At 42.1% G+C, this 24,336-nt stretch overlaps 1 protein-coding gene across 2 annotated transcripts; it reads right to left on the bottom strand.

Annotated features, from left to right (window-relative positions):
- Nucleotides 1-823: 823 nt before the first annotated feature.
- Nucleotides 824-21,794, bottom strand: C1QTNF3 (C1q and TNF related 3). 2 transcript variants are annotated; one of them, XM_036279295.1, is made up of 6 exons: nt 21,360-21,794; nt 14,684-14,795; nt 12,449-12,603; nt 10,317-10,446; nt 1,954-2,053; nt 824-1,446 (listed from the first exon to the last, which is right to left on the bottom strand). In XM_036279295.1, the coding sequence occupies exons 1-6, from the start codon at nt 21,657-21,659 to the stop codon at nt 1,287-1,289; spliced, it is 957 nt and encodes a 318-aa protein (XP_036135188.1). In that variant the 5' UTR covers nt 21,660-21,794; the 3' UTR covers nt 824-1,286. The 2 variants fall into 2 exon arrangements, with proteins under 2 accessions (XP_036135188.1, XP_036135190.1); XM_036279297.1 differs by having other exon boundaries at nt 21,579-21,668.
- Between the last annotated feature and the right edge of the window lie 2,542 nt (nt 21,795-24,336).

The following is a 24,336-nucleotide window of genomic DNA, read 5'->3' as shown; positions in this document are numbered from 1 at the left end:
TAAGGAAATTCATTATATGATATTAGTCAGATAGGTATCTCTCTAGTGCATGTTAAATATGATTCAACATCATGGTAAACACATATTCCAATGATGCTTTCTTTGCTTAAAATAAACCAATGATAGGTACTATCTTTGGGTATTATCTTCAGATGTATCTATGGTTCATTCTCATGAATACTGCTTTGATGACTAATTTAATACTTGGAAAACAGGCTTTGTGGGGAGGAATAGGCAAAAATCAAGTGACACAGCTGCTCTGTGAATATTGATTAAATATGGTAATAAAAAAAGTCATATCATTTCTTTTTTAAAAGTTAAAAGATTTTATTGTATGTCTCCTATTTTGTATCCATCAGTTTGACTATATATAACTGAGTCTACAGCTCCTTCAAAATGATTTCTCAGTGTGTGTGAAGTTTGCTAGGGTAATTTTTAAACTGAGAGAAAGGGCGATTATACCTGTACAATGTAGACCTAAACTCACCTGCAGGTCAGTGTCAACAAAGATCTAGTGTAATCTAAGAAACGCAGTGGGAAAGGGTCGATCTGATAAACCAGATATGGTCTATCCAATTCTAGATCATGAAGAAATTTTATTTAGAAAAATACAAGCTATTAGAAGTTAGGATTTAATTACAGTAGCATCCTTATAGAAAAAAAGATGAGTCAATTATTTGTGGGCATTGTGATTACTTTTACTATCTAAAAGCTATCAGGAATAACTAAAAAATATCTATACTTATTCATTATATTGACCCACTGGATCAAAGTGTTCCTTCCCAGTCGAGGCCTTACAAATGTTTCTGGTACCCTGATTCGGGCAAGTGCCCCTGTTTTTGCCCCAGCCCCATCATAATCACTGCTTCCTATTCACTGAAAAGTTATAATGAAATGAATGATGAACCCCACACCTCACGGGTTCCTGAAAGCTGCTATTAAATTAAAAACAGAACCACCAAAACTCTTTGCAAATTACTTCCCTGATAGGAACAATTGTTTCCAACTTGTATCGAGAGGGGGATTCTCTTTAGGTGCCCAGGGAAGAGTGACAAAGGGGTAAGCATGTTGGGGAAGGTCACTTGGTAAAACTGCTTTGTGTTTTATTCTTCTGAGCCCCTGAGTCATCCAACATTACTGCTGTATCTGTAGCATGATTAGCAATGTAACCAATAACTTTTGAAAAAATACAACATGTAGAACCCTTAACTCTAGTATCCCTCAGGTCATAATGGTACCAGCTCAGCTACAGTCTTCCCCAAAGGAGAGCTGGTCCATTCACATATTTACTTAGTCTCGAAGAGCAGGAAGCCTGCAAAGGTAGAGAAGCGTTGGTGGTCCCCGTGAAGAGCGCCGTTGCCCATTCTCAGCCAAACCTCATCTCCTTTGGCCAGCTTCAGCACAGCGTGGTTGCTGGACGTATCTGATTTCCCCTTTGTTTCATAGCTAGGAAGGAGAAACAGCACCAACTACTTAGTCTCTGCAGTGGAGAGCCTGCTCTTTGCCCAAATCTGTCCTCTCCTCCTCTCTCGGCTCTCATGTCTTTAGGTGTATTCTTGTGATTAAGTTCTTTAAAGAACACAACAGCAATGGCATGTGCCACTTATAGAATAGGCCAAGGCACCTCTCACAGACACCCCTCCTTGATCCTTCTGCGTTATGATTGTGTGGGATGCTAATGACAATGACCAGAATGACCTTAAGGTGTATGTTGCAGCCTGAGTTCTTGAAGACTATGAAGAGGAAAGCTCTCTGCTTATGCTCAAGTTCATCAGGTGTATTTCTTCCCAGTTAGTAATTATAATCTGGCCATATATTGGTATATGGGAGCTCTCAGTGATGACAGGGTCCGGCTCAGGCTCTACTGATTCCTATATAGTCCCCTGGCATTGGCCAACCTTTGAACAAACAGTGGTAGCGTGGATGTTACCTATGATAGAGAAGACCACCCACCTGTACATGCTGAAGACTGTGTTGCCGTTGTGCATGAGATACACATACACTTCCTCCACATCCTCGTGCTTCATCATGCTGAAGGTGAAGAAATACACACCTGAAAAAGGCAGGTATTTATTCCCATATATATTAACATATGGTTCATTGAGGATCACGAGACAACAGGGAGATGTGCCACATGACTTCACACTTCTTTTGCTGATATTCTAGATGGTATATCGGTTCCTCTTGGCCCTTATCTGTATAAGTGCCCCTTTGTCTGCTCTCACCTTCAAACTGCTTTCAATTTTTTTTGAGACGTCCTCAATGTGTGTAGTGTGTGTGTGTCCCTAATAATATTGCAAACTCATTCAAGGGAAGAGTTGATCTCATTTTGGCTATATGTCAATGCCTCCTCTCGCTTAAGGCAAAGTGCATGCTGTTCTTGGGTACAGATGAATATCATCGATGCCTACCTCAGGACTCATGGACAAGGCACAGAGCCCTGCATGATAAGCACATGGCCCTCTGTGGCCTGGCAAGCTAAGTCAGTGTAACAAACAGCACAGTGAACGAGGACACCCACCACCGATGATAGCCAAAGATACGAAAGTCCTGTAGTACAGATAGGTGTTTATCAGCTTTAAAGAAATAGTTCCAGTAATTTCTCATTTTAGACATTGTAAGTAGGTAAAATTATGTGCAATAAACAGAAAGATCCAACTTGGACTCAGCAGCATAACCTTGCTACTAAAGTTATGAATCCTTCTCATTTGAAAAAGATCAAGACATGAGTTTCTTTGTAAGATTTTAGGGCTCCTAATTGAAAGCAACTTAATATAACCTGATGCATTTGAAATGTATGTAGCTTGGCCAGTGTGGCCAGTGGATTGAGCATCATCCCATGGACTGAGAGGTCCTGGTTCTATTCCCAGCACACGCCCAGGTTGCAGGCTCGATTCCCGGTAGGGAGCATGCAGGAGGCAGCCAATTGATGTTTCTCACGTGGATGTTCCTGTCTCTCTCCCCCTTCCTCTCTTTCTAAACAATTCAATTTTTTAAAAAAACGTATTGAATTGCTGTTGCAGACAGACATTATATTTATTGGATGATTAAGAAGAATCCAATAATAGGGAGATGAGCGAAAAGGAAAATCGTCTCAACTCCAGAGGATCTTGGATTTGAGAGTGTATTTTGGAAAGATGCATGAATATAATTCATTAAGCTTTTATTGTTTTCCATGCTATGTTTTTAAACTAATGGCCTCATCTTAGTTCGTTCAAGCTGCTATAATAAAATACCACACACTGAGTAGCTTATCAACAATAGCAATTTATTTCTCATAGTTCTAGAGGTTCAAAGTCTGAAACCACAGTGCTAGCATGGGTCAGGTGGAAGCCCTCCTCCAAGTCACAGACTTCTGGTTGTATCCTCTCGTGACAGAGGGACTAGGAAGCTCTGTGGGACCTCGTTTATAAAGGCACTAATCCCACTCATGAGAGTTCCACTCCATGATCTAATCACATCTCAAAGACCCTACCTTCTAATACCATCACTTTGGGCATTAGGTTTCCAATGCATGAATTTTGGAGGAACACAAATATTTAGGCCATACCAGGCTCTGTAAGAGAAAAACCTAGAAACATCTAAAAACAGCACTACACAGTTCTATGCTCTTTTGCAAAGGTGCATTCAAGTCAGATAGAGGCCGTAAGGGTACCATGCTGATCCACCTGCTTCTGAGTCAAGTTGAACCAAATACAGAAGTTTGATTATGCTTCATTTAGTGCTAGGCTTGTATATTCAGTGTGCTGGGAATAAAGGAAATGGTATAAAAATAAGTCATGTCCATTCATGAGCCTAGATAGTCCACAGAGAAAAAGTAAAGGCAGAGAAAAACTAGAGGTCTCAAAGAAAGTGATGTATATGTGTCCAGTTTTTCACATTTTGTAAAACTTCTTATTAGACACACACACACACACACACACACACACACACCAATTTTCAGTGTCTCAAGAAGATGAATCTAGAATCAAAGGACAGGAAAAGATATTTGTTTTCATGAAAAAAAATGATGACTACTATAATAAATAGATTGCAGAAGTATTCTAGAAAGAGCAAAGAAACCAGACAGTGAATAATAAAATTCCTAGAGTTGGAAATGCAGAAGTGAATAGATATTATACCCTATTATTTATATATTAATAATATCTATAATAATATACACTTGTTCTATGTACACACTTGTACTATGGTTTTTGGTCTTTGTGTTACTGTGATCACAAAAATCAACTTTCCTTGTCTCATCACTTCCAAAGATGAAAAGTACAAAACGGTCACTTTTGCCATCTATTGAATGAGGTTTAAACAGCAAAGTGGGAGTCAAATGATAGTTGTTACTATCAGAATTATGTCTAGCCCAAAAGAGTTCTAAAAAATGACTCCATTCTTGAGCTTCAAAGACAAAGCCATTGAAAACAATGGAACCATTGACTGGTCTTAACAAAGTAGCTACAGGGAAATTATAACATAAATCTTCGGAGCAGGAGTATCAGAAGAGGAGTGTTAACGCGGACGGAAGTGTGACGCAGGACGGCTCTGTCACCTCACGTCTGGGTTCGGTTGTGACTTTAGCTGGGGAGAAACATAAATAGAGGCCCACATTAAAAGCCTCTGTGACAAATCTGACACTGTCACTGCACCCATCAGAATTTCATCTTTTCCTTCTGGATACCATATAGAGAAACAAACAAACAAAAAATTAAAAAGAAACACCTAAAAGCATCCATTTTCTGCAAAACAAAGACACTTAAAAAGAAAACAAAAAACTAAACACAATCGCCTTGGCCAGTTTGGCTCAGTAGTCAGAGCATCGAACCAATGAGTCACAGGTTTGATTTTGGTCAAGGACACATGCCTCATCCCCAGCCCTGGTCGGGTCATGCAGAAGGCAACCAATCGATGTGTCCCTCTCATGTCGATGTCTCCGCCCCCCCCCCCCCCCACCACCCTTCTCTCTCTCTCTCTCCCACTCTGACTGGAGATAAATGGAAAATTATCCTTGAGTGAGAATTTAAAAAAAACAAACACAAACAAAACAATAAACTTAAAATATTTGTAAGTGCTGTCCAACATCACGGACAGCGGCAGAGTCACTTGGAGGCGACATGAGGGTGGGCAGGGAGGTTTGACCAGGCCACAGAGCAGCAGGTCCCCAGTGGCGCCAAGGAAAACACTCCTGGGCGGAGAGGCCCGTCTAAAGGACAGATACTGAACAGAAGCTCCTCCTGTAAGCAGGGCTGAGATGGAGCAAAAGTTACGTTTTGGGGGAAGGTTGCTAAATGAAGTACGGAAGCGTGGAAAGCGGTCCTGCAGTGGCAGATCTCAGAACCTGCCAGCAAAAATAAGGCATTTAAACGTAAGAGAAGTGGGGAACATCAAAGCTGGGTTCAGGAGTCTCCCTGGACCCGGCCCAGGCAGGGAGAACGACCACACAGGGAAGACAGGCAGAGGGGCCATACCCAAACCAAACAGGGAGTCTGCGGAGGGCAGGGCAGGGAGCCACCGTTACCAGGCCCGGGAGAAACGACAACATACAGTGGGTCTAGGAATACCCAACCACTCAACCACCAGTTAATTTTAAAAACAAGAAAAGCACAGTAAAAATTACTCATTGGTGAAGAATACTCACCAAGAGGAAATGTAACCAAATATTCCATCATGAGTTTACAATCTATTAAGGGAGCAAATATCCCTTCAAAAGAATATTATGAAAAAGGATACAAGAATTCATGATAGAAATGGCCGGGGGGGGGGGGGGGACTAAAAACTGCAACATCATGACTAACGTAAGACATTAAAAACAAAAAGTTTAAAAAAGCATCATAGAAACAAGGCAGAAGAAGATACAACTAAGAACATGCAGGATAGAAATGGAAAAAGCAAACAACAGGAAATGGAAATAAAGAGAACCAAAAGGTTACAGAAAATGATAGCTATGGAAGATAAAGAAACATCTAAAACAAAGCAAACAGGTGCAGTGGAATCCTTAAAGAAGGTAACCAGAGGTGTGCTAAGGTGCACTGGGGGGGTCGGGGTCTGGGGGGAATGCTTGTAAATGCTTCACCCCCAAGGGAGTATTTTATCACTGACATTGTTTAGAATTGCTGACTTGTGCTGATAAATAAAAATCTAACTGACTTTTTATTGGTTTCATTATAGTTTTAAAATATTCTACAGACAATGTAGCCCGTACTGCCAGATTTCTTAACACAAGTCAGACTGCTCCCACTGCCGCCACCTTAGCACAACAATGAGAAGAAAAGATGGTTTTATATTTATATTTATATTTAAAATATAATTCAAGGCTGGTTTGGCTCAGCAGTTAAAGCGTCTGCCTGCGGTCCAGAGAGACCCGGGTTCGGTTCCCGCTAAGGGCATGTACCTCGGTTGCAGTTTGTCCCCGGCCCTGGTTGGGTCATGCGGTGGCAGCGACTTGGTGTGTCCCTTTCACGTCGATGTTTCTCTCTCTCTCTCCCCCTCCCACTCTATCTGAACAAAAAATGGAAAAGTGTCCTTGGGTGAGGATAAAAATATATATATATATATAATTCAAAATTTTTCTGGACAAAAAGAAGTCTTACACCCACATATCAAAAGGATACACTGCATAGCAGGGAAAGTTAGCCTAGAATGACCAACACTTATTCTAGAAAAAATATTGAAATTAAAGAAAGAATTCTTTGGGAAGTCAAGCAAAATGATTAAGTTACTTATAAGAGGAAAGATTCAGACTTATTTCAAAGTTCTCCAGGCCAAAGGACAGAAGACAGGAGAAGGAGAGATGAAAGCCAAAGTTTTCATATGCAGCTAAAGTTACCACAAAGAGTATAGAACATGTAAAGTCCTTGGGGATATTGATGTCATAAGCCTTAAGAAAATAATTAGAGGTTAAAGTTTAGCTAATAAAGAGATGTCTGGGAAACTTTGGTAAAATGACCAATGGTGAACATTGAATATATTAAATCGCAGGATGAGTCTAAACCAATAACCTCAGACTGAGAAGCATTGATCTAAAATGTAACTGACTGTCTAAAACAGAACTGGCAGCAATTTGTTGCGTGCTTAGTGCATGTAAAAAATAAAATAAAATACATAATAACAATAATGCAAAAGATGAGAGGGAAGAATTAGGAAAATATTGTTGCAAGGTCATTATACTATGCATTAAGCAATCTTATAGTATTTGAATATAGACTGTGATTAATTAGTCATTAATATTGTGAATGCCAAGATGACAACTAAAACATATTTTAAAAAGAGTTTTAAAGAGTAAGTCACTATTGCTAAAATGGATTTTTTATTTATTTATTTATTTTTTTATCCTCACCCGAGGACATTTTTCCATTTTTTTGTACAGATAGAGTGGGAGGGAGAGAGAGGAAGAGAGAGAGGGAAACATCGATGTGAAGGGACACATCGAGTGGCTGCCACCCGCACGACCAACCAGGGCCGGGGACACACTGCAACCGAGGTACATGCCCCTAGCGGGAACCGAACCCGGGTCTCTCCGGACCGCAGGCGGACGCTCCAACCGCTGAGCCAAACCGGCCAGGGCTAAAATGGATTTTTTTAAATGTGCCCAAGAGATAGGGGAAAAAGAGAAACAACAGGTAGGACAAATAGAAAATAGCAAGAAGATAGATCTTGATCCAAACATATCAATAATCCCATTAAGTATGAATGATCCAACACTCCAGTTGAATGACAGAGATTGTCAGATTATATTACATGTTGTTATTAGACAACTAGTTTAAATATAAAGATATAGGTTGCTTTGAAGTAAAAGGATGGAAAAATACACCATGCAAACACTATCCAAAAGAAAGTTGAAATAGCTATATTAAGCAAAATAGACCTCAGAAATATTATCAAGGCTAAAGAGAAACTTGACATGATGATAAAGGGTTGATTAATCAACAATCTAAATGTTTTTTAACTCATGAATAGATAAACTTTAATGTATCGATTTAATGAATAATGTATAGAAAGAAAAGGAAACAAAACTACTGATTCATACATGGACATGGATGAATAATAAAGGCAGTGTGTTATGTGAAGAGGCCAGATTCAAAAGACTATATATTGCACGATTCCACTTATATGACAGTATGGAACCATAGAAATAGAAAACAAATCAGTAGTTGTCAGGGGCTGAGGTTCACAGGGGTTGTCTACAAAGGTATAACACAAGGAGTTTCTCGGATGATGGAACTGTTCTGTTTGACAATGTGGCAGTAGAGACCCACCTCTATCCATTTGTCAAAACCTATAAAAATGTACAAAGAATTAATTTTTCTGTACTCAGAATTTTTAAAACTCAACCAGAATGTCAGGGAAACGCAATATGAGACTGTGACAAATGAATCTAACTATATTATAAATGAATGAAGTAACCAAACTAAAGGGTATGGGGTGGAAAAGATGTAAGTGTTTTGAATGAATACTGTAAAGATAAAGAGAATTGTACACAAATCATTGTATCTTCGTTGGTCAATTTGTTTCTCATAGGACATGGGTTAACAATTTTATACCTACTTTATTTGAATACTAAGGCTCACCAAATAATTAAATATACTATAGATTACCAAAGCCAGGTTTCTTACTGTCAAAGAAAAAAGTTACAAATAAATAAAGGGAATACTAGAATGAACCCAGTGGTACTGGATTTGAATCTGATGTATCAAAATGAACTTGTTTGTTTGTTTTTAACACACAGTATTGATTTATAGATAGATAGATAAATGATAGATAGATAGATAGATAGATAGATAGATAGATAGATAGATAGATGATAGATAGATAGAGATAGAGATATGCATGTATGCATGGGTTAGTATGCAAACACATTTTTTAGCTCTGTCCATTGATAGGAGCTAGAGGCAATGACATCACGGTAGCAATGAACACATCTAATACCCAGATTTTGGCGTCTCAGTAAAAGGACAGGGACTATTTCCAAAGCTGGGACAGAGTAAAATGCAAGATGAACCTGAAGCAGCTTGTGGTGCTAGAAAGTAGGGAGGTTGAGGGGGACAGATTAATGACTCCCAAATATGCCCATGTCCTAAAGTCCCCAGTATCTGTGAATGTTACCTTATGTGCCAAAGGGGACTTGGCAGATATTATTTAGTTCAGAATCTTGAGATGGGAGATGATCCTGGATTACCCAGGTGGCCCAAGGTCATCACATTATTCTTATGAGAGAGCCACAAGGTCAGAACCTGAGAGAGACTGTGATGCAATTGTCAGAGCAGAAATGTAAGTGATGGGGGCGGGGACAGGGACTGTTGGCAGCCTCTGCAACTTGGAAGAGGCAGACGCCTGGGTGCCAGGAGCACCAGCACTGCCTGAACCTTGAGTTTGCCCAGTTGGACTGATTTTGGACTTCTGACCTCCAGAACTATAAGAGAATAATTGTGTGTCGTTTTGATCCTTAGTGTGTCATTTGTACAGTAACAATGGGAAATTATTACAGAAGTGAATAACAATGTTTTTAAATGTTCAAAGATTTTTAAAAGGATCAGGCCCTAGATGGTTTTGCTCGTTAGTTAGAGGGTTGGCCCCTGGATCGAAGTGTCACAGGTTTGATCCCCTGTCAAGGGCACGTAGCTGGGTTGCAGGTTTGATCCCCAGCCCTGGTCGCGGTCATGCAGGAGGCAACCAATCAATGTGTCTCTCTCACATCGATGTTTCTCTCCTTGTTTCCCCCTCGCTCTCTTCCAATCTATCAAAAAAAAAAAAAAATCAATAAAAAATATCCTCGGGTGAGGATTAACAACAACAGAAGGATCAGACCTTCCTTGGGGTGGTGGCAAGGAGAGAATAGTGTCATGACACACATTTAAACTGTGAGAATTATGATCTACGGCAGCAATTTTCAACCAGTGTGTCACAAAACTTCTCAAAACATGCAATACCTGATTATTTAGTCAGAGGTACTGACCTCTGTCCCCTTAGATTGCCAAATAAGAAAATGACCACAGCCAACACAACAATAGCCATCCGGTGTGAATGAATTAAAATTATACCTTTTTTAAAAATCAGATCAGCAAAATATATATATGTGTGTGTATGTGTGTGTATGTATGTGTATGTATGTGTGTGTATATATATATATATATTTGGTGTGCCACAGAATTGTAGTAGTTTACTAAAATCTGCTCCGACTGTCCCATCACTGTCTCTCTCAGGTTCTGACCTTTTGGGCTCTCTCATAAGAACACTGTGATTACCTTCTTCCCTCGCTCCCGCTCTCCCTCCTTTCTTTTCTTCCTTCTTTCTTGATTGCTAGATTTCATTCATTTATTCTTACATCTCACCTGATACCGGGGCCCCAAATCTACCAGTCATGACATCAAAGAAGTTTCCGATATTGGTCTCAACGCTGCTGAAGATGATCCCACTGTTCTGGTTGCTGAAATGAGTCGCCAGGGAAGCCATGAACGCGATCTAAGGACAGAGTTGGTGGTTCATTAGTAGACAGTTTATTTTAAAGAAGTGGCTTTTTATACAAGTAAGTTTGTTTCAACTTCATTTATAACAGCAAGATGGGAAATCACTTCAACATTAATCTATGGAAAATGAATTACATAAATCATGGTAATTTCTAACAGTTTAATGATATGTAGCCGTTGGAAGGATCGCAACAGTTCTAATCATGTTTCAAAGAATGTTAGACTTTAAATGCTTTTTGAAATGTTAAAATTCTATTATCAAATCATATTGGGAAAATTTGGGTGAAATCTTCTACTTATACCTATTAAATGCACATCAGCATATCAAAGACCTGAGAAGCCCTTGGCCAGGGTATAATCACTCGCATGTTTGGGGTTAGAGTCAGCTTTGAGAATGTTTATCATCCATTTTATTAGGTACTTTTAACTTGGCCAAGTGGCATCTGTCTCCTTTTCTTTGTAAATTTATACTGGCTCCCAGGTTGCTAAAATTATTAAGCAGCATTCATTAAAAAGTTACAAAACCACAAAGCAGTTAGAGTAACACACAGGACCTCTTGGTTAACAAGCCCAGAAACATGATGGAATTTACCCATGGTCTAACAACCACTATTTATGCCCAAATAGAAGGCAAAGTTTCCCCCCACTGATCTTTCAGACAAGAGTTGCTTTATATTCCAGTCCTTCAAAATCTCTCATATTACATTATATTCCCTCAATTACTTTATTACTTTATTTTAACCCCAAATTACTGTTTCCGGAAGACATAGCAACTGGAAACAACTTTAATAAAATATTCTAATTTTCAATGTTCATAGGAGTCCCTTGGACTAATCAATTTTTAAAATATTAGCCAAATGCTTACTTCAGCAGCACATATACTTAAAAAAATTAGAATGATACATAGATCAGCATAGCCCTGTGCAAGGGTGACAGGCAAACTCATGAAGCATTCTATAACAACAACAAAAATAGACAAAAATCCAAAATTAATACAAATTTAGTAATTTGCTTGATAATCTAACTTTCTATTTTCAAGTTTTAGAGGTTATTGGCAACAAAAGTTTTGAAGGTCATTTAAAAGAAAGATAAAAAAATAGATAAATGGGTACTTGAGTTTGGGATAAAATGTTCAATTATAACCTCATGAATAGAGTTTAAAAACTTTAAGATGGCCCTGGCCGGTTTTGCTCAGCGGTTACAGCGTTGACCTGCAGTCCGTAGGGTTCAGTTCCCACTAAGGGCACATACTTTGGTTGCAGTTTGTCCCCAGCCCTGGTTGGGGTCATGCAGGAGGCAGCCACTCGATGTGTCCCTTTCATGGTGATGTTTCTTTCTCTCTCTCTTCCTCTCTCTCCCTCCCACTCTACCTGAACAAAAATGGAAAAATGTCCTCAGGTGAGGATTAAAAAACAAACAAACTTTAAGATGAAATAAATATGAGCTATCTGAAAATCTGTAGGTGGATAACTCAAAATAAAATGTCTTTAGTGATAAAGAAGATACTAATAAGAAACATTTAAATAAAAAATTGTGCAATAAAATCTGAGTTGATAGGAAGCAGTATTTATGCATTAATATGGGATTTAAATATATAAACGTAACAAATTTGATAAATAAATGGAACGTTCAAATATTTACTTATAATGTTTTATGTATCCAGAAGTCTATATATTTGAATTGCCCAAACCCTTTTCATTTAGCGTAGCTTCTCATTTGGAGAAGGGGAGATGAGCAGATATTCAGGGTTGCCTTGGATTTGGTCTACTGAGGGAGTTGAATTTCACCCTTCGAAAATGTCTCCTCTCCTAAGAATGATCGCAAAGCACTCTGAACAGCAGCGAACTCTGCCAGCATCCTGTGCTAGAGATGAACAAACAGGCTCAGATTCCTCCACGCTGGTGAGAGCGTGAAGAAGCACTCCAGCTTCCGATTCCTGGACCCTGGTGCTCAGGACAATGCAGAAGTCACCTGGAGATGCGCCGAGGGTGGCTCACCTGCAGTTCTGGTGGAATCCCTGGGTAGCCCTTCTCTCCTTTGGGGCCATGCTGCCCCCGTTCCCCTCGTGGCCCCAGGTCACCTTTGTCTCCTTTCTCACCTTTGGCTCCTTCATGACCAGTGGCTCCGTTATTGCCATTGTTTCCATGGTTTCCTTAAACAACCAGACATCATCCCGTGAGAAAGCCCTGTCACTCATATTCACCATCTATGTTCATACAAACACAGCCCCAGAACGTGCAAAAGGGGACATTTAAGACAATCCTAAACACAGCCACCGAGGCACCATCTAATGGGATTTCTTTTCAATGGGACACTGAAAACAGCCTTAGATACTCTCAAGGCTCCAAAGACTGTTTTTCTTTCTTTCTTTGGTGGTACGTGCCCCTAGCAGGAACCGAACCTGGGACTCTCTGGTCCACGGGCTGACGTTCAACTGCTGAGCCAAACTGGCCAGGGCAAGACTGTTTATCTTATAAAGAAAGACTTAGATGAAAAATTGTATCGAAGACTGATTATCATTTATAATAATGATTAGAAACCATCTAAATGTCCAACAATACTGGAAGCACTAAATTTTTTTAAATGATACAATCAGAAAATGATGTTACATAGTCATAAAAAAGAATGCTGAACAAAAATATTTAATAACATTAATCATATTCATTATATTTTTAGATAAAAAGATTATAAACAATAAAGATAACATGATACTCTGTGTGTGTCTGTGTGTGTGTGTATATCATGCATGTGTGCGTGGGTTATATCTGAAGGGGTAAAAAAACTAGAACAAATTACATAAAAATATTTATAGTGATTTTTATTTTTCTAAATGGATGGAACATGAGTGATTTTTGTGTCATTCTACATACTTTTCTGGGTTTGTCTTTTTAAGTTTTTTATAAAAGACACATATCACTTTTATAACTGGGGAAAACATAAAATCATTGATAAAAAATTAGAATAATTTTGAAAGCAAGACTTGTGTAACAATTTCCACTCTTTATTTTGCCACCATGGAATAATTTCTATACCTCTTTTTTTTATATATTTGTTGAATTTCAGGCCCTTTGGTTATTTACTTTGCCTGCTACCTTTGGTCAGGTATCTTATCAGGGTTGTAATATTTCCAGATGAATGAACTTTGAGTGTGTTTACAGGTTAGGGAGCTAATGACAACAGTGTGCCTGATGGGAAGCATTCAGCCAAGGCCCGCCTGTCCTGTCACCTCGGAGGGTTTCGACCTGAGACGTTTTAGCAGAGTCTGAATATCTCCCGCCTCTAAGGGCTACACGTGCTGCCCGCTGCCCTTGAGGGTCAATGACATTAATTCCGCCAATAATCACAGTTTAAAGTCTAATGGGGTGTTTTCTCATTTTAAATTTGGCTACATTCGAGAAACCACTCAAATGTATTTTTAAAATTGAACCTCAATTGATAAAGATTAGCATCAATGAGGTAAATCAGGGAAGAACAAGAGAATTTTTGCCCAACACTGAGAAAAGGTCTAACGCCCAGGAATTGACCTGGAGAGAAGGAAGACAGTTAAACCCCCAGATAGATTTAGAAGTTCTAGGATAGAAGGGACCTGGGCTAGCCTTTCCTTGGCTGACCCAGGATACTCTCAAGTTATCCAAACCCCACATTGCCCGGAACACCACTCAGCAGAGTAGGGATGGCTGAATGGTGGGTCTAGAGGGGTACGACAGACTTCTACAGCATCCCCATGAGAGAAAAACTGTTCCCATGAACCCAAGAGAGGCATAAGAGTCAACAGAGATAGCTGAACAAGAAAGACCCTGAGGCCAGGGGAAGAGAAACTGAGCTGAACTGAGACTCTGGCAGAAGGTTGGGTAGCTCAGTAAATGGCACCATGAAGATACCTGTAAACTCTCCTCTCCCTCACACCCTCAGTTCATGAACTCCCTGAAAGTTAGATATAGTGTATCACACGAACCATGCTGTAGCAGATGCAGGCACAAGGGTGTGTCCCCATTAAGATCAGGTAGTTTCATATTTCTTGCTTTGAATGGAATAGATAATATATATCATAGAGGTTATACTGTTCTACCTAACTGTCTCTGTAAACCTCGTCTACTCAACCCTCTTCTGGATTTTCCATGTCTACACTTTGGATCACAAACAAGCAATCTCAGATTATCTGGGTTCCCCCGGCTCCTATTTTGGCACAGTCTGCAATTAGGCTGGCAACAGTGCATCTCTCCCATCCTTACCTGGAATGCCAGGGGGGCCAGGGGGGCCGGGAGGCCCTTGGTAGCCTCGGAAGCTGTAATCTCCATGGCAACACTTGCTACAGTCTGGGGGCAGTCCTCCAGTCGATGGAGACTTGAAAAAGATACAAAGAGAAGCTTCAGAGCAAGGCAATGAGAAATTTTGAATTTCCTCTGACCTTATTTCCCAGGTACATTTAACTCCAAACAACCCACAACAACATCAGAAAAGATGGCATGGGTGGGATGTCAATGGCAAAGGAGTCAGGGGTAGCTGAGGTGAACCAAAGATCAAACGGAAAAGGAAACAAGAGAATCAATAGAAGACATAGTCTTTGGAAAGGAGTGGGAGTGGGGCTGGGGGGTTGGGCAGTATTCTTGAGAAGTACTTTATGGCTGCAACTGAGACCGAAAAAGAGGAAACTCTAGAAACGTTCCCTGCTTTCCCATCTGCCAGGAGCCTCAGACGTGGACAGACTGAGTAAATGACCCTCAAATAAGAATCACCAACTTTTTACAGAACACGTGGAAGATCACTTAACACTTCTTTTTTTCATGGTTTATGTCAATGTTATACTAGATGCTAAATACAGAAAAATGAGGCAGAAGGCAAAGTTCAGACCATGATGGCTCACAGGACAGAAATGATCCGGAGTGGCTTTTTTGTGCAATAAAAGCCATAGACCTGACTGCCTTCCATTTACCTGCCCCTTCCTTTTGGGGGGAAAATTCAGTCTCAGCTCAGATCCCATGGTCATGGCCCCTCCCCAATGGTCAACAAAACAACACTGATACTGGGACTGTCTAGGAATTAGCCTTCTTAGCTCTGTGAGACCACACTGTGTAACCGAAAGGTTGGTCATCAGTGCTCACTTGGGATAAATGTATGACCAGAAGGGGGCACTATGCACACAAAAAGGAGTTCTATAGAAAGTAACCTCACAGGGCGATCTGATCATAAATGTCTAACTGGGCAGGCCTTGGTGCGTAGTCACACCCCAGGCTTATGACTTCTTTAGTGAAAGGTTTCAAGGCAGCCCTGTCCATTGTTCTTGTGCATCTAGGTTAACACACCTTTGAAATACCAGAAGTAAGACCCCTGGAAGGGGATAATCTTGTTAACTGTCCTATAATCCAATCCCCACATTTCTTTTCCTAACATTCCCCTCCTGAATTTCAAATGCATAAAAGAAGCTGCAAATCTGTTATTCTCGGGACCATTTGGACCTTGCTCCCCGGTATTGTCATTAGTTTGCCTCAAATAAGCTCATAAAAATTCTCAAACATACAAAAAAGAATGATCAGTTTTACATGTAGTTAAGACCATATTCATGATATTGGGTTAAAAGTTCCTATAAATTCTCAGTTGTAACTAGCTTTTCACACAGCTGCAGCCCATATAAATTACCTTAGGAAATCAAGGAAAGGAAGTATTCATTAGTTTAAATTTTATCTATGAATTATCTCATTTTAAGTTTGGTTTCACTTGAGAAGCCATTTAAATAGTTAAAAAAAATTAAACTCCAGTTGATAAATATTAACATCAGTGGCAGTAAGTCAGAGAGGTTGTTTCTCCATCTTGAAACAACTTCAACTTCCTCTTAATAAGTATTTAACGTGATGTTCTGTTTTGTATTCCAAAATTTAAAGTGATAATGAGATTGTCTGAACAAATATTTGATGAGTACTAAATGGATACTAAGTTATTCAAATATGACCCTGAGTTAAATGCTTATTTATTTCAAGATAAATTTCTAAACTGTGTGCTTTTATTTCAAGGGGGCAGAGATCAAGTGGACGTTGGCTGGCAGAAGGGTTGGCGTTGCTTATAAATTTGGAGTCTCATCTAAACTGGCAACTTGCTTTTTAATTATATCATATGAAATACTTGGGGAAACTTTCCTAGACACCAACTGTAATTCAATGGTTTCTGGAAAACAGCCCATTGTTGCTAAGGGATTCATTAAAAGAAAAAAGAAGAAAAAAAGGAGGGAGGGAATGAGGAAAGGAGAGAGAAAGAGAAGAGAAGGAAAGACGAAGGGAGTAAGAAAGAATGCAAAATTCACATTTTCTCTATCATTAGAAATTCAAGCAGGAAAGTGGATCAAGCCTCCCCATTGCTGTACATTTAGACTTCACTTTTTTTTTTTTTTTTATAGAAAATGGGCTTAGACTTCCCCCTTATTCCCCCATTCCTTTTTCCTAAAGGTTTCCACCAAGCTCTTCCAGGAGGACGCAGAAGAGTGTGTGGGGTCCAGGCGCTCTCTGGCAGCAGCTCAGAGCCCAGGTCGTGAGTGATCAGGAGCTACGACTGGTACTCTTAGCCTGGTCTTCAGTCAACTAGACCAACTACAGACAGGTATGGGACTCCACGAAAACCTTATGTAAAGTTGGTAGACAAAGAGAAAACCACCAAAGTAATTGATCTGAGATGAGAGCTTTCAGACACTTGGAATGTCAGACACCACAGCACCACTCCACTTTCTAACCCAAAGATGCAATCTGAGAGTAAGTATTCCATGATTTCCTGGAATGACCTTTTCATGTGGAAATGCAGCTCTTCAGGCTCCAAGAAACCCAGTGCCAATAATGGATTTTAGAGAAGAAGGGAGTGGAAGGAGGTAATATCCTGACTTGGAACCATTTGTCTGCGAATAGAATCGAAACACTGAGACATTAAGGATGTCAGGAGGATGACTGGACTGGACCCTGAAGTCCCATCCCAGTTCTGTGTGACTTCAGGGAGTCATTTTCCCTCAGACATCATTTTTTTCTTGTCTACTAAATTAGAAGATTGAGCAAGATGCTCAGGAATTTTTCTTCCAGCTCTAAGATGCGAGCAAAGATACTCAACTCTTTTCCAAAACCTCAAATAACGACTTAGAAAGATTTTGTTTTTAACGTCTCGTTTCTAGGCAAGAGAAATTAAGTCCAGGAGATGGGGTTGCTCAGTACCAGAGCTAACTGGTACTGGAATGAATGCATGCCCAAGCTGCTCGGGGTACTTCGAGAGCATGGAGGTGCCACCAAGACAGGGAGGGACTTCTGGTTGTTACTAGTCGGGCACCTCCAGAGAACCCTCCTGCAACACTGCAAGTGTTCCTCCCTCTGGCCTGGCTTTCAAAGCTCAGTGGAGTGAAACAATGTTTCTGAGTTTTTTGATGGATTCTTAGAGTAAGATGGACAGGATGGATTCTTAGAATAAGATAGTTTTTCCAAGGTGAGGGTGAAGTAGGTAGTTACTGTATATCACCCTCTTAAGTTTATCAACCTTTTCCCCCAAATTAGGTCACATTTGAACACCAAGGACATGTGGACAATCTGGGAGGAAGAAGGTGTCCCTAAGACAAGTCTGTTCATGTTATAGATGGAGGCCTAAGAGCAGCTACTCAGAATTCAACTCCACCATTAGTAAGTAACTTCTAGGAAAGGGAGTCCATAGCTCCTCCTTTCAACTCAGTAAGAGGGAGAGAAAGGAGAGGGGAAGTAGGAAGAGAGAGAGACAGATGTCCACAATGAGAAGGGGAGACTGACAGAGGTGATGATGAAGAGTTGCAGAGAAGAAAATGCCAGGAAAAAGGAGTCCGGGTCTGCTCACCCTCGTCTCTGCACACTCCAATGCATCACGGACTCTATGGGCTGAGCCATCTTTCTAGAGCCCAACACTGACCACCTCACTGCCCCGCTATGAACAAGCAAACAGAACTTTTGCTGGCAAAGTAAGATCTAAGCTCCTTAACTGGCCAGCACCATCCTCCAGCCTGGCCCTAAAACCATCCCCTCTCTTCCTCCCACTTCGCCCGTGGAGAGCCATCCTTTTGTCTCATCTCTGAGGTCCCGCTCAGCATCCACCACCACTCAGACCCTCTTTCCCCAACTGTCCTTTGTGTATTGACTTGATCACATGGTATTTAATTATCTGTTCATTTATCCCCACTAGAATTCCACAGAACTGATCAAAGATAGGAGCTTGGGCATAGGTATGCCCATCCTAAAGCCTGGCACACAGTAGAAGCAGAGGAAATGATTGGTGAAAGAATGAATGAGGAGGAAAGAAAATGTAAATGAATAAAAGGGGGTGGGGCAAAGAGGAAGAACACAGCACAATCCTAAATTCAGTGTGGGCCTCCATATCCATTGACAGAAGAGTTGTTTTGAAAACGTCTAGAATATCAGGGACTGAACCTCCTCGGAATCTCCTGTTAGGAGTTTGTTTGGAAATATTTTAGGAAGCCAGGGAAGTTTGAAAGCCCCCTGACTTCAAAAACGGGCAGGAAGTGGCTTCTTGTTGCCCCTCCTCTGATTTCAGCATGCTAGATGCCTAGGGGGCTCGAAGGAGGGGTGGAGTAGAAATTAACCGGGATTTCAGTGGCCTGCTGGGTGTTGGTTGCCAAGGAATAATGACCAGTGAAAGTCTACATCTGTTTTCTGCCTCTTCCAGGGGCTCACACTGCCACAGCCAGAAAGGATCCAGCAAAGATCCCATCTATTGAAATAGAAAGTCCAGATCAAGGCTTGGACAAAAGTGAAAATATCTTCACTACTACGGAAAACACAACCTCGCATCAATCACCCTTCAGCCAAAAGACTGTCAGATGAAAGGACCATCTCTGAAAGTGACTTTCAAGATCTCTTATCCTTTGAGACAACATGGTGGGACCTGGAGAGTATTATGCTAAGTAAAATAAGCCAATCAGAGAAAGACAAATATCACATGAGCTCATTTATTTGTGGGAAATAATGAACTAAATAAGCTGATGAACAAAATAGACCCAGAGACATAGAAGTAAAGATCAGACTAACAAACCTCAGAGGAAGGGGTGGGGTGGGGAGAGATAAACCAAAGAATTTATATGCACATATGGATAACCAATGGACACAGGCAACAATACTCTGAAGGGGGTTAGGTGGGAGTGGGGAGGAGGGTGTCGAGGGGGAAAAAGGAGAAACATCAGATTTTAACCCAAAAATAAATTAATTAAAAATAAATAAATAAAAGTGGCTTTCAAAAAGGAGATTGTATTCAGAGGTTATCATTTCTTCTGCAGCTCCTTAAAGAAGCAATTTTTTCTTGACCCAGCCCCACAGAATTGTGTGGTTAAGTCCCAGGTTGTCCCAGATCTACAGCTGATTCTGTTTGTGATCTTGGTCTGATCAGAAACCAGTCTCAACCCAAACTGCATCTGTTGTAGGAGGGGTTTAGATTCCAGCTGCAGTTGCCTTTTCGGGGCCCATTTGAATGCATCAAAGCAGTCAAGGCTTGCAATAAACCTATTTGTTCAAAGAGCATATAATCCGAAGTACTTCTGCTTGCCCCCTCGTCTTATTTCAGCATGCTTGATACCTAGAAGGTAAATCAAAATCTGTTTCTTCCTTATGTTGTTCACCTGAAATCAATATAGTGTTATATGTCAATTATATCTCAATTAAAAAAAAATTTTTTCTTAATCCTCACCCAAGCCTATTTTTTCCATTGATATTTAGAGAATGGAAGGGAGGGAAGGGGAAGAGCGAGCGAGAGAGAAGCATCCATGTGAGAGGGAAGCATTGACTGGATGCCTCCTGCATGCACCCCAACCGGGGGCCAGAGGTTGAGCCTGCAGCCCAGGTATGTGCCCTTGACCAGGAATTGAACCTGCAACACTTTGGTGCATTGGCTGACACTCTAACCACTGAGCCACACCGGCCAGGGCCTCAATTTAAAATTTTTTTAAATAATTTTTTAAAAGATTTAAAAAATCTGTTCTGCCCTGGTGTGCTCACTGGTTAGAGCATCGGCCTGCGGTCCAGAGAGACCCAGGTTCAGCTCCCGCCAAGGGCACGTGCCTTCGCTGTGGTTTATCCCCAGCCTTGGTTGGGGTTGTGAGGGAGGCAGCCACACTATGTGTTCTTTTCATCGATGTTTCTCTTTCTTTCTCTCCCCCTCTCTCTCCCTCCCACTCTATCTGAACAAAAATGGAAAAATGTCCTTGGGTGAGGATTTAAAAAAAAAATCTGTTTTTTTCTGTTCTTAATGTTTAAAATAAATTGAGTCTCACCAATTTGCCATTCATTACCCTGGAAATATAAACTCACTCCCATACAGCCCTAACAGAGTTGAAGATATTCCCTTATTTGCTGAGCTTATACTCTGAGAAATTAATCACATCCTCTGTGATGATCAGGCATCAAATTACACACGGAGGTTTACGTTTTAAATATACAGTCCTTTGTTGAACTCTTTGGTCCTTTTTTTAAACAGGCTGAACACAGAAACTTCACAAACTAGAATGCTATAAATCAGATCAACAAGCCTGGCATAAAGTAGCACAGCAAACCCTCAAAGTGAAAACCGCAAAGGGCAGCTTCTCCCTGCTGGGAAGGATTAAGAAAGTCCGACTCCTATGACCTGCAAACAACTATCAGCAGCCATGGGCTATGTACATGGGTCAGTCCGCCTCCTCGCCTCACCAATAGAAGAGAGAAAGCAAGTCCCAGCACATCAGTGCTACCTCTGCTGGTTTTCCAACAGAGATCCACAGCCCCCCCCGTAGCACAGAACAACCCAGAGAGAGACCCACAAGCAGCTCAGCAATGTCTCAGAAGCATTCATCCCCGCATCAGACCCAAAACAAAAAGCAAGGACAGCGACGCTCACGAAGCAACTCCCAGTAAATCCCTAGAAGAGAATTCTGAGTACCTGGCCCCAGAAGGGGGTGATCTGGGCTAGGTCATCTACCTCGGGGTGCGGTAGCTCATCTGGTCTCAGGGATCTGAGGTCTGTAGACGTGTTATTATCCACAGTCCCCGTTTTAGGATGGCTCCGCTCTCTCACTTTCTCCCTCCTGGAGCCACTATGGCCGGTCTGCTGGTGGCTTTGCACTATTCTCGCCACCACTTTATTAGCTCTTCCGCTCACCTCCATGTATTCATCTTGACACAGGCAAAATGGGAGGAAACACAAAGCCAGCAGGTGCCAACCGGTGAGCCGCCCCAGCATGATTCTCAACCGAGCCACAGAGCCTCCAGGAGCAGGGGCCGGGGCTCCAGGCGCCGTGGTCTCCTCGGGCGAATGCCAGGGCTGGAGACGGAGCGGCAGCGGCTGGGTGGTTTTATACTTTGCTGTGTAATAAATAAGGCTGCAGGCACGCCAGAGGCAAAGCAGAACAGCCCATTCATCACTTTCCCACATCACAGGCAGAACGGATCTGTGTGTGCGGCTCCCAGTTGCTGGGGTTCATAAATGTCACACCTTGGCATGTTTTTGTGTTAAAGTGTGAAGAAAACATATGCAACCAGCTGGGAACAGGGAGTATGTGTCCAGCGATACGCTTTCGTGGGGAGACACGGAAAGGCTGCGCCTCCGCCGTCTAAGATGCTTTTTGGAAAAGCCTTCCGTCGGGCTTGCCAGGCATCCGGGCTGCACTGCATCAGTCTGTCTGGAATGGCAGTGGGAACCCATTCAGGGCAATCGAGAAATCTCCCGCGTGCTCTCTCTGAAAAGTTGGTATTTCCCCCTGTGGCCGGCTTAAAGGAGCTCATTTCCCATTCTGGATCCAGTAGCAGCAGGCAGGCGGGCGATTCCTGGACGCCGGGTTGGATTCAGATGCAGAGTGTCAGGGTTTAGCAGATGCATTTCCCTGTCCTAGCAAATGCACTGTCCCCGAGTTTGCAAACATTTAGCAACTGCATTTTCCCTGCGTTCCAAAAGCCAAAGTCAAGTCAAAGTTCACCGAGTTGTTTATGGCCAGATGACTCGAGGACATCTCGCTTTGTGCTCAAAGAATACTGTCTCTGGCTACTCTTCTTTCTGACATATTCTTGATTGAAATCGAACAAATGAAAAGTGCCGAACCAAACACACTCCTTCACGTAGATCAGGATGGAGGGGATTCTTGCTTCCTTTATTTTGCTTGCTACACTTTCATTAATTCGGCCAAAGAGCAAATAGACATTCCTAACCTCTTAGAGATAATAAATTACAAAGATTTCTGGAGATTTTTTTTTATTGAAAATTGCTTCTACTTACATACTTCATTTAGTATTGCTCATTCACTCACATAATAAGAAGTCACTGGCCCTGCCCCAGGAGGATTGAAGAGACCCCGGGACTTACAGGGGATGGATGAATGACCAGTGTCTATGCCAAGACAAGGGGACACTGTTAGGAAACCAAAGCTCGGAGAAGCCAGGCCTGAGGACGATGTGACGGAGCAGCTGGAGAGGAAGGAGGGGAGAGGGCTGCTCCCAGCTGTCCTCCTCACTCAGCAAAGGGGCTGGAGACCCAAAGCCATCTCCTGACGCAAGTCTTCCCATTCCTGCAATTCAGGCAGCTGCCTCCAAGCCCGCACTGATGCTCTGGAAGGATTTGGCGCTGGGGGTGGAATGAGAGAGAGAGTTAGTCCGTGAAAGAGAGCTCTCCAGTTCACAGCTGCAGGGGCCTTGGGAGTCATGCTTATTTGAGGCAGGCAGTCCCCACCTGGGGTGTAAGATGCTCGGCCAGCCCCATTCCGTAAGCACCCTTAGTTGCCCCAAACGTCCTCACTGGAGGGTGTTCGCGTTCTGTGCGGAGCACTCGAGGTAAATACCCCTGGGAAGGGTAGTGCGTGAAGCTGTTATCTGGCATTAAGTCTCACTGCGGATGTTTTACCAGACCCGGAGCTGGAGTTAGGAAGGCCTGTCCCAGGTCCTGTGAACGAACAGGTGGATGGAATATTGCTGCAGGGGGACAGGCCCAGAGCAGTGTCCCAGTAGAAACACATTGACAGGGACGCCACAAAGCAAGGAATGGCCTGGAATCAGGGTCACCTAATTCACCCGTTGTCTGAGAGTTGTCTCTAGCGGCCCCCACAGCCTGGGCCATCTGGCTAAGAGGCTACAGTCAACCTCTTCTGACTTTCAACTGCACTGAGACCTTCCAATGGTGTTTCAGTCTCTTCATCAGCAAGAATCCATACTAACAATATCTATAATCTTTTGAGCACTTACCATGTGCCAGCCAAGTACTTCTTTGCTTCAGCTCATTGACTTTCCTCAGTGAGCCTGCTATCCCATCTCATAGAGGAGGACACAGAGGCTCCGAGGTAAAGTGACCTCCCTGGTGTAACACAACTGCAAAGGGGTCACCAGGATTTGCCTCCACCTGCCCCCCTGCCTCCCTCCAGAGAAGCAGGGGAAGGCCAATGGCAGGCTGACCACAGCCAGAAGGCCAGCTCATCGCCCAGGAGGCCTGCCCACAGGAATCTGAGGTCAGAGAGTTGAAATGTGTCACCTCAAAAGATGCTGAAGTCCTAACCCCCAGTACCCGTGAGAATGACTTTATTTGGAAATAAAGTCTTTGTAGATAACCATGTTAAGATGAGGTCATTAGGATGGGCCCTAAGCAGATATGATTGTGTTTTTATAGGGAGGAAAATTTTGGACACAGAGACAGACACACACACAGGGAGAATGCCGTGAGATGATGAAGGCAGAGATTGGGGTGACTCGTTTACAAGTCAGGGAACTCCAAAGAGTGCAGCAAGCCAGCGGAAGCCGGGGGAAGGGCATGGAACAGACCCTCCCCCAGTCTCCAGAAGGATCCGGCTGGGCTGACACCTTGACCTCAGACGCCCAGCCTCCAGAACTGTGAGACGATATTCCTTTATTGAGGCCACCTGATGCGTGCCCTTTGTTAT

The sequence above is a fragment of the Molossus molossus genome, unplaced genomic scaffold (assembly GCF_014108415.1).
Source record: "Molossus molossus isolate mMolMol1 unplaced genomic scaffold, mMolMol1.p scaffold_m16_p_3, whole genome shotgun sequence".
In the NCBI taxonomy this organism is placed as follows: Eukaryota; Metazoa; Chordata; class Mammalia; order Chiroptera; family Molossidae; genus Molossus; species Molossus molossus.
The sequence above is the reverse complement of the archived record's forward strand: the minus strand, read 5'-3'. Positions and strand labels throughout refer to the sequence as shown.